The following is a 10,886-nucleotide window of genomic DNA, read 5'->3' as shown; positions in this document are numbered from 1 at the left end:
ACATGAATGCACAGAGCCTCCAGAGCTCTTTACAGAAAGTCTGCAGCGTGCCAAGAAAGCTTAGCTGCTGATTGCTTCCTTGGCCGACGGGGTTCGAAGAGAACAATGACATTTGTGTGTCCTCCAAAAGGCATGAGCGAGGAGTGTGGAAGTTCGCTGTTGGAGTTGATGAGGTGTAGCAGATGAGCAAATGAAACTGTTAGCTAGACAAAGCTGAGGTGATGGTCTGACCTTGAATGGGATGTTGCATGACATACAATATTTGGAGAGGCTGTAATGATTCACAGCGCACTGTATTTATGAGGCACTTCCAAAATTAAAACGCCGCGGTCCCTACAGCTGTCTGGGGAGAACGATTTTTAACGCGACAATTTTGCACTCTCATATATCTTTCAAATTTATCGTTCTTCAGCAATGGGTAAATATGCTGATCTATTTCGTCTAAATGACTCGTCTGAGACAAGTCTCCCAAGTTTCATCTAACCCATGGAGAATAGATAAAGTGCTACAATATTTTATTAAAGTGGTGTTTCAAGGGGGAATTTTAAATATCTAGTAGTTTTCAGTCCTTGACTGTGTAGATTCAACCTCTTGCATACGTTAAAGTCCCACCGTTTTTGTTTTAACATGCGTAAAAGTAGCTGCTTGACAGTTATCCAACAGTCTGTTAACCTGAATCTTCTGCCACAAGTGGGAGGAGCTTCCGTCAAAAACTTTTCTCAACCTCACCATAGAGGACACGGATGATAAAAGATCAGGTTTATTTATTCTGAAGAGTTAAATAAAAGCATTGGTACACATCTGAGTTCAGAGAATCTCCCAGTGCGGAGCAGCAGGTGTCCCACACAGGGGAACGCCACCGCTCCGTCTGTAACCGGGATGTTCGGTCATGGGACGGCAGTATGGCAAACAAAAGGTCTCATAAATCGCCAGGAAAAGTGGGCATGTTCTCACTGCTATTTACAATAAAATAAGTGATACTAAAACATATTTTTAAGTTTATTCTTAACTTATTTTAGACATAATTTGGACATTGGGGAATGGGGACAAGAGAAAATTTGCATTTCAAGGGTCCTCCGGATAGATTTGTTATATTCTAAACTATTTTCAAGCATTCTTTTTTCTCAGTTTTTGTAGATTTGGTTTCAAGACATGTAAATGTAATAAGAAACGACATGTTTTAGCATTTTGTTTAAGCTCAAAGTTCAAAGATGTTTTGTTATTATAGGCCTCAATGAGCAAATGTGTTGATGTGATGCGTGTTACGTATATTTTTGCTTTGAAGTACTTTATTTGTTTTATCAAATACGTATTTTGAAGATTTTCAAAAGAATTTTAGCCTTTTATCTTGCTGTTTTTTTCTTTTTACTGATCTGAAAAATGAACTGTGACCTTAAAACCATGTGACAATCTGAACCGAGAGTTTTGTGATACGTTGCACCCCTAGTTTACACTCACCAGACCTTCACACCCTCAAACCAATTGTAGCATCCATCTACTTGATACAACGTTTTTCAGATTACACTTTTCTCGTCTGCCTCAGATTCCCAACTATTTGAATAAAGTAATATTCAGATTCAATTTTGATCTTAATTTTCTTTATAAATATCCTCCATCGTGAAAAAATCCCACAAGAACATGTTAAAAACACCACTTTCACAACTTCTTGCAGCAAATTAGGAGGGAGACTAACCTTTTTGATCCTCTTTGTTTGCCATATAATTGAAACTAAATGGACTTATCCAGAAATCGGCTTGACTGAAAATTCTGCAGGAAATCAGTATTTTCAATTTGCACCATAGATGCTAAATTTAATTTGCTCTTGATTTAATAATAACCTTTCAGAGACGTGCAGAAAAAAAATACTTCAAAAGTATTGCACTGAAAAGCAAAGACAGAGAAGAGCACAATGGGTGCACATGAAGACAGCCAGCCAGCTCCTGTGGAGCACAGATGGGCTTATTGTCGCTGCTATTCATCCTGTCCTGTCTCTAATCAACTCTTCTCATGGAATTCAGTCATTAACCAGACAAAGCCGAATTGCTTGAGGTCGTCTACAAAGACTCAAGACTCATTCTAAGAAAATTCGATTTGAGGTTTTTGATATCACCTGCGAGGTGTACACGCCACAAGAACAAAAGAGCTAATAAGTATGGGCCTTTCTCTCTGTGACTTCGTAGAAACACATACTGCTGGGGGAGCTGATTCAGTTTCCAGCTGATTATCATCAAGTAACTTCATGACAGCCTTCAGAGACACAAGGACAACTAACGCAATAAAGGATGAAATCTTTTCATTTCTGAGTGACTGTTTGTCTGGCAGCAGTTGTCAGTGTATTCTATAGCCGGCCGTCTGAAGTCATGTTGTGTCTGTGGATCTCACCCCTAAAGTTGAGGTATTCTTCGTTGACCTGGATCATGAATTCACCATAAACATCTCGAAAAACGCCGTTGTAAACCCAGTCAGAAACAAACCTGTGATGAGAGAGGAAATATAATAAAGTATGCACAAGGGATGCCACAATTATCAGGTTAAAACCAAACTGAATTGAACCAAATTGAACCATTGAACTAAATCATGGGGAAAATGTATCTATGCGCACCATTAAGTTTATTTTTTTAGTGTCAAACATGCACCGTGCTAAATTTAAAGGATTTTTCTGATTTTTTTTGTAACACACAAATAGTGTATTCAAACAAAATTTGTGACCCAAAAATTTGAACCAAATAGTGAAGAAAGTGGATACCTGTTATCAATCATCAAGTTATTTCTATTTCAAGAATTATAAAGATAACCACTACTTCATGCATTACTTGATGGAATAGTTTTTCATTTTTAGCCCAGATTTTCATTATATAAGCAAATCAATCTGTCATTGGGGTAAGAAAAAAATGGTACAACCAACAACTCTTAATTTAAAGTGTAACACAACAGGACAGTTGGAGCCTGGAGCACAGATTTGAAAAATACAAAAAAAAAAGGGGGGCGGGCTGAGCGGGTGAGGTGTGGTCTGGATATGTGATTGACAGTGAGGTTAACTTGAGGTAACATAGTCACTCTGAGTCTTCAATATGGAGAGTGATATCATGCAAAGTGATGTCAGTATTTCCACAGAACTTCGTGTTGAGGATTTTTGTCTTCCCCCTTTACCGCTTATGGTCCAGACCAAAGGGGACCAGTGTTTGAGTGGTAAAACGATGCTAGCACTGTTGCTGATAAAGGCTAACGTATTAAGCTAACAATCATAGGTGAAACGTTCATTGTAAATCTGTCACCTGGACAGAGTTCTCTGGATTCAACGCCAATTGCACTCAACTGCTGTTCCCTAACTTCCAAATCCACTGGAAAGTTTTGCAAGCCAGTAAATTTTTGACGACCAAAGGCAATACACCCACGAGCCATACTAAGGCTAACACGATAACAACCAACCATTACAGAATCAAAGATGGGCGGGGCTTTTAATACTTGAGTACATGGGACTTCTGAAAGGGCGTGGGACTTACATCAGTTGACCAATCACAAATTTAACTGTAATGCCTTGTTTCAACCTGTAGGGGGCAGCATAGGAATGGCTTTGCAATATAATTTAAGTTTATTTTAAAATGTGGCAACAGACCACTTTTAAAGTCTCATTTATAGAGGTCAACAGCCAAAAAAAGTTAATTCAGTGTTTGGTTACCCTGTAAGAATAGAATTCTAGTCACTGAGACATGTTTTTTTACAAACTGAGGTTAAGAAACTAAGACAATGGTTAAGTTTCAATTCACTTATTGCCGTGTGGATAAAAATGTAAAATATATGTAGACACAAAATGATTATTTAATGATACAAAATGTATGAAAGCTTTCCCTTTTGTTAAATCCAGTTTTGTATCCAAACACTTGATGAATTATTGTCTTAATAGCAAAAAAAAAAAACTTTTACTTTCAATAAAATTAAAGTATTTTGGGTTATGTTGGTGCACGGTAACTGACCGCGTGTAAGGCGCGCAGCTGCTCTTCAGCAGTGACAGCAGGACGGGATAGTTTTCGTTGCTGCAGTTATTCTGGGCTTCGTTGTACAGGTAGGACAGCAGTTTAATTCCCTGGGGAGATCAGCAGATCGCTGAATCCCTGTCATGTGTGAGGTTAAACACAGCCACAGCGGATGACAAATTGCAGTTTGCAAATAAAAGAGAACTCACCACAGGAAAGGTGGCTTGGCCAGCACCCAAAAGCCCGTCGACACAGCACAGCTCTGACAGGTACCTTAGTTTCAAAGAGAGCAGAGAGGCTTTTCATCTAATGACGCTTGCATCCAGCTTTCTCTTCAAAATTTGACTGGGTGAAGGGTAAGGTTAAACTGTTTGAGTAACGTTAAGTACAGGCTGAAAAATAAAGGTTTTGCCACACCTGAGTTGGCGGCCCACTTTGCGGAAGAGAAAGCTGATGGTCAACAGGTTGAGAGTGGGCGGAGTGCTAAGAACACAAGCCCTGTAGTAATGCAGGTACTTTCTCAGTCCTCCGGTGAAAGCCTTGGAGAGGAAACAATGCTTGTCAGGTTTAAAACGGACCTGCTCAGATTCATTGAAAGGCTTCATGTTGCCAGTGCAGCTTAATATGACAGAGTAGAATTGCTATTTCTGTTAGCAAAAAGCAATGCTTTCATTAGATACTTACACAAAATGGAGGACGATGACATCATACCACAATGGATGGACCCATTTTAAGTGACACAAAAAGTTCCTTAGGTAAGAATTAAATAAGATTTTGTCTCCAAGACTTATTCAGGTCAAACAGGTAAAGTGGGAACTTCTTTGGTAGGCAGGTAGAGCTAAAACAAGAATTTGTTTCAGAAAACCTAATAAGCAACAGGCACGTTAAATTTTTGGCCCTCTAGGCAAGAGTATCTTTTGGAGCGCCATCTATGAGTCAATTCCATGAAACTTGTTGAAACCATTCATCACCCAAATCTAGACAGACATTGCAGAGTTGATGACGACAACCGCCTCACTTTCATATTGTTTTTTGACAAAAACTGGGTGAATTTGCATAAAATTATTGATATGGATTTGGTGGCCCAAATAGGGTAAATGCACAAGAAATACACAAAAAATATGTTAAAAAGAAGTGAGAAAGAAGTTGGTGGTCCAATTTTAAAAAGTTTTTTAATCAAAAGAATCTGAGAAATACATTTCTACAACTTTAGAGGAGGTTAAACCTCCAAAGCGTTTTTTTTTTTTTTTACTATATCTGATTCCAAGGTGGCGCTCTAGAACCAATTTGGATAAACCTGTGTAAAAAGTTCTGAAGTTATTGGTCACCAAATTACATAAAAATATCTTCAACAGTTTTTTAGATCTAGACCCAAACAATTAAATAGGCACCAATCATTTTCTATGGAAAAACACTTGAGCCTTGTTTCCGGTAAGGAGTGGTACGGTCCAGTTAATTCTAGCAAGTGTTTCCACTCAGTTAAGCCTCGCTTCCACTGAGCGCTTTGTTTTGTGTAGACCACTAGCATACTGCTAACTGAATCACACTGTTGCCTAGGATGTCAAGGAACATTTGCAGTTCCACCACAGACCAGCCCTTGCCATTGTTTGCAGGCATTTTCAATATAGACTCGGGACCAAGAGACTGAACAGGAAACCGCAAAAACATTGGTAACATTAGCTTAAATTAGCCCAAATTTGTGCTTTCGTATGTCGTCATTTTCTGCCGATCAATAGGTGGCTGCATTGGCTTCGCCTCAACTGTTCCGGTCCACTTTTCAATGAGCCGGCAACCAATGGGCCCCTTAAGAGGTACGGGTCAGTACTTTTGAATGGGTCCAGTTTACAACAGAAACGTTGAAAATATCGGACCGGACCCTACCAGACTGCTCAGTGGAAACGAGGCTTTGGTCCTGCGCTCACCATAAGACCAAATGGAACCAAAGGTAATCGGACAATATTCTCAATGGAGCTTTACAAACGTTTACAAAGTTCTTACATTTGGAAGAGGAGTGTCAAACTCCAGGCCTCGAGGGCTAATGTCTTGCCATTTTTCTTAAATCACTTGGCAGTATTTTGGATTAATTCGATTTCATTTTTTTTGTATTCTTTTGATCCACTCAATTCAATTTGATTCTATTTGATTTTGAGTTTACACTGTTTACTAGGGCTGCCACGATTAGTCGACTAATCGACGACTAATCGACTATTAAAATAGTCGACGACTAATTTAATAGTCGATTAGTCGTTACTTCGTACTATATGGAGTCAGAGTATAGTAAAGTTGAAAGTTATAATGGTGTTATGCTAGCTTATTGGACTATTTTGGCATTTATTAAGGTTTTTTTAGGCTATTTTGGGTATTTTTTATTTCAGACATGCTAGCTGTCTTTGCTAGCTTAGTCTTTTTTTGTTTAAGTTTTTTAGGCTGTTTTGGAATTTAGCTAATATTTCAGCTGCATGCTAGCTGTTTTAGCTAACCTAGGCTTTAATTAGGCTAATTTGGCCCTTAACTAATATTTTAGTTGGCTATCAGCATCTTCAGCTATCGTCACTAGCATCTTTTGCGGCCAAATTCAGCTTACATTTCATCTATGATGATGCTAGTGTGAATATACATATATAGTTTTTAGTTATTTTAAAGCGAATGATGGTTAAGATGTGTGTTTTACATCCACTTTGTGCATGACCCGATTAGTCGACTAATCGGAAAAAATAATCGGCGATTAGTCGACTATTAAAATAATCGTTTGTGGCAGCCCTACTGTTTACACATTTAGAGATTTATTTAGAAATACATTAATACTCTCTAGAGGATATTCATATTAATCCAATACAGTTCACATACTGTAAAATGTATCAGTGAAAATAATAATGAGATTGTTAACATCATAGTGTTACATGGATTCTCAAACAGAGAAGCCTCAACAATTGTTCTGATTCTCCTGGAGGGCGTTTCCGTTTGGCCACTAGGTGGCGAACACGCTATAGCATTACACCTTATTCCAGAAGAAGACAGTATGAGCAAAAAACAGTTTTACACCACAAATGGTTATTTTAAAAAAATATTTCCTTTAAGGAGTTGGGAAATCCATCCCTGTGAGTTTATAACAATGTTCATTTAGTCAGTAATGTAAATTTAATCAACCGACCAAGCATTAATCATCCCATAGGAATTCCCATTATACGTTAGCATCAAGCTAGCTGACTTTAGCATCATGCGCTAGATCGAGCTCTAGTTTTATGAATTATTGATCTATTAAGCTTAGATCTCTTCAGATCGATTAATCGATTTTTTAAACTCAGCCCTTAAAAACACAGCTAAATAAATGTATAACAATAAATAGTATAAAATACCTTTCAGCATCAGACAATCATTTCACTCTGCTAGTGATTATTTACCCCCTGCCGCCTATTCCTATATGTTTAATCTCTTAGTCTTTTGTTGAATGTGAGGAATGTTTATGTCTGCTTGTCAACTTAATTTAGAATATTTAACTACTTTACACAGACGATCACAACGCGCTCAACAATCACAAGGAGCTCAAGTGGAGGAAACAATGTTGTCTCAGTGGAACTAATTAATGATGATTATACAAACATACCTGGAAGACGAGGCCCCTCTTGTCAGCGCTCTGCAGAGAGAAGCGGCTAAGCCTCAGGTAGTATGTGCCATACTGGGCTAATTCTCCCAAGAGACGAGACACGCTCTCCGGAGAAGCTCCTGAGATGCAGACGCCAGGTCTGACGTCAAACTGAACATTCTGCAAGATCAGGGGCAAAAAAAAAGGAAAAAGAAAGAAAAATTCACACAAAAAGCAATCTGATCTGAAATAAAATCCAATAAAGTAGGGTTGAAAGAGTTTTTGTCTCAGGTGCTGAGAGTGATTTCTTGGTGGACTTCTAAAAACAGCATTGCATAACCAGATGTGTGTTCTTTTGTGTTTCCTATCAAAGTTTTATGAACGTTGATTCCGGATAGCGTTCTTTTGGGGGAACAGAAATAACTAACAATATTGTCTATCAACACGACGACTGCACTTGTGTGTGATGATGAAACCCTCCTGATTTTAGGAGCTTCAAAATGAAAACAATGCAGAGCTCGATCACATTCCACTTTAATAATACTGTTCATCCTACTTTTATTTTTTTTTATACCTGAGGTTAAAACAGATATGAGAAATAAGAAACTGTGACTTGTGTGTAAAAAAGGAGGACTATTAATAAGGAAAATGGTAGAGACATACTAAATAGCAGCATTCTCCTGTGGTTTTGCTTCTCCTTTCATTGGTATGGGGGTTTATAAGGCACTGTTAATTGAGCTGGGATTGTTTATATCACATGCACTAATTGCCCATTGATTCTCCTCCCTCCCCTCCCTCTGCATTTTCACCCATTGAGCTCAGTGACAGCACTCCGACTAGGAAGGGATTGCATTTTACCGCATTTCAGAAGCTAACAAATGATGATGAATTGCACCTGGTTGAGAGGAAAGGTGCTGGACGCCACTCCAATCAGGACATTAAGGAGGTCAGACACCAATTGCGTCTGAGAGTCCAGAGGCAGCGGGAGGACGGGAGAAGGTGTATTCGTGCTCACTACCCTCATTTGCCCCTCCCATAGCCGATACAGCTGGTCAAAAGCCTCCCTGCCTCCTTCGGTTAGGTAGAGGGAGTCGCGTTTTCCTGGTGGACTTGGGAGGAGAAAAGGATTTCAGGTTATTGTTTCAAAAGAGGAGAAAAACTGAAACATCTTTCTGCACATTATTTTTCCACATTTCTAGGACAAGCCTTAAGTCAAACTGGTCATCTCTAACATTTTAAAATCAGCCCCTTATTTGTCTTTTACTCCCATTTTATCTATTATGTTCAAGATTTTTTTTTTTTTTTACTATTTAAACAAGTGACTATTATTCAAGGAGATGATTTACTTCTATATTCACTCGACTGACTTTTTTTATTATTCATTTTTTAAAGATATTTTGGAGCTTAATGAGTTTAACACTTCATATCAGTGCTGGACAATATGGAAAAAAATGTATATCACAATATAAATTACTTTATATCACAATAACAAAACATATCAAAATATATCACAATGAAGTACATTTTTTCAGTTTTTCTCTGAAAAAGATTTACAAAAATGTCATCACTGTACTTACTTTCTCTGATTTTAGGTTTTCAAGTAACTTGTAACTGAATCATCACAAATGAGAAACATTTTTTTAAAGTGATCAACAATTTCAAGTTTCTTAGGCAAACACATTTTTCCACAAAGGTTCAGCAATAAACATAAACAAATACATACGATAGAAGAAGATTGGCACAATAGACACTTTTCTATCGCCCACACGATTTGTATCGCCATATCGCCCAGCACTACCTGATAGTGATGCTCCTCTAAAGCAGGGGTCCTCAAACTACGGCCCGCGGGCCAGATCCGGCCCTCCTCCACATTTGGCCCGGCCCCCCATGTTTTGGCTAAATTGGACATTTTTTTTGTGGTTATTTTGGTATTTAGCTAACATTTTAGCTACATGCTAGCTGTTTTGGCAAATTAGGCTTTTTTTCTGTGTTTTAGGCTAATTTTGAGTTTTGATAATATTTCAGCAAATTAACTATTTTTGCTCATTTGGAATTTTTTTGAGTTTTTCAGCTAATTTGGCATTTAGCTTATATTTTAAAAATGTTTTAGTATTATTTTTTTCTGTAAAGATTACATAAATTCATTATTTAAATTGTGGCTATGTGTGGCTTTCTGGGAAACCGTAAATCTTTATGTTTAGGCTGTGATTGTTACACTTTTTTTGTTAGCCTACAAACCGACCCCGGCCCCCCATCAGAGAATATAACAGTTGTGTGGCCCTCACAAGAAAAAGTTTGGGGACCCCTGCTCTAAAGAAAAGATGAAACAGAGGATGTCGGCTCCTCCTTTTAATTACATAGTTGCAAACAAACAAAAAAAAACAAGAGTTGAAGTGGCATTCGACTAAATTAGAAGATTTTTCTAGCAAAAACAAAAATGTCAAATAGTAATAGCAAATACAAAAAAATCCTTAGTAATATTTTTTATTTATACACCTATTTTGAAAACCCAGTTTAAAAAAAAACCTTATAAATCATCAGCATTTTGTTTACATCCTATCTAGACAATTTAAGGATATTTTTTATTTTTTCAATGAATTTGATCAATTTCTGTAAGCAGGTTTTGCATTTTATCTGTTCCTAAACTCACATAATTTTTAATTATTTTGATTGAGACAGAAGATTCAGTTTCATGTCAATTATGACTATTTAAAGAGAAATTACGTGTGCAAAGAGTATAAATCGGGATTAGAGAACATTATAGTCAATTAAGGCTACATTTTTTCAGGGTGTCTGAATCTATAACTTCAAAATCCAGAGCCCTGGAAATCTCCCGGAACTCTCTGCAAAAAAACTACAGTGCATCAACGCTCACTAGATTAGCAAATATAGACCACAATGCATTGCATTTGAACGATGCCATTCGAAAAATATGCTTTTACATTCATTTTTTAAAACTCATCACAGTTTTTATCATCAGAATTCAGGGGATTCGTAAATAGTCTTTGCAAAACATTCAGATTTATTAGGTTTTTACTTTATTTTGAAGAATAAAATAAGAATTTGATTCCTTTCTCAACATGTCTTTGTACTCTCGGTGGATAAACTTTTGCTTTTTGTAGACTTATGTTGGACAACTAAAACCTCTGACTTGTTTTCTAGAGGATTATGGTCCACAAATGGCTTGAACAAGAGTTTCTTAAGTCATTGTTGCCTTAGCTGTGGGTTTGGTGTCATTGTCCTGTGGAATTACTATATCCTCAATCCCCTTTCTCACCAATGACCTTTTTAAAATACAATCCAAGCTGGAAATTTAAAAAATTATTTTT

The 10,886-nt window shown here is 37.4% G+C and overlaps 1 protein-coding gene across 1 annotated transcript in view; it reads right to left on the bottom strand.

Moving 5' to 3' along the window:
• tubgcp6 (tubulin, gamma complex associated protein 6) overlaps positions 1–10,886 on the bottom strand; it is a gene marked incomplete in the record, with an annotated part of 39,130 nt that overhangs the window by 22,513 nt on the left and 5,731 nt on the right. The window contains 6 exon segments of the mRNA XM_024280711.2: positions 2,383–2,474; positions 3,975–4,084; positions 4,184–4,247; positions 4,392–4,513; positions 7,579–7,737; positions 8,453–8,666. Of these exon segments, the coding sequence (XP_024136479.1) occupies positions 2,383–2,474; positions 3,975–4,084; positions 4,184–4,247; positions 4,392–4,513; positions 7,579–7,737; positions 8,453–8,666 (761 nt within the window).

The sequence above is a fragment of the Oryzias melastigma genome, linkage group LG6 (genome assembly GCF_002922805.2).
Source record: "Oryzias melastigma strain HK-1 linkage group LG6, ASM292280v2, whole genome shotgun sequence".
Lineage (NCBI taxonomy): Eukaryota > Metazoa > Chordata > Actinopteri > Beloniformes > Adrianichthyidae > Oryzias > Oryzias melastigma.
The sequence above is the reverse complement of the archived record's forward strand: the minus strand, read 5'-3'. Positions and strand labels throughout refer to the sequence as shown.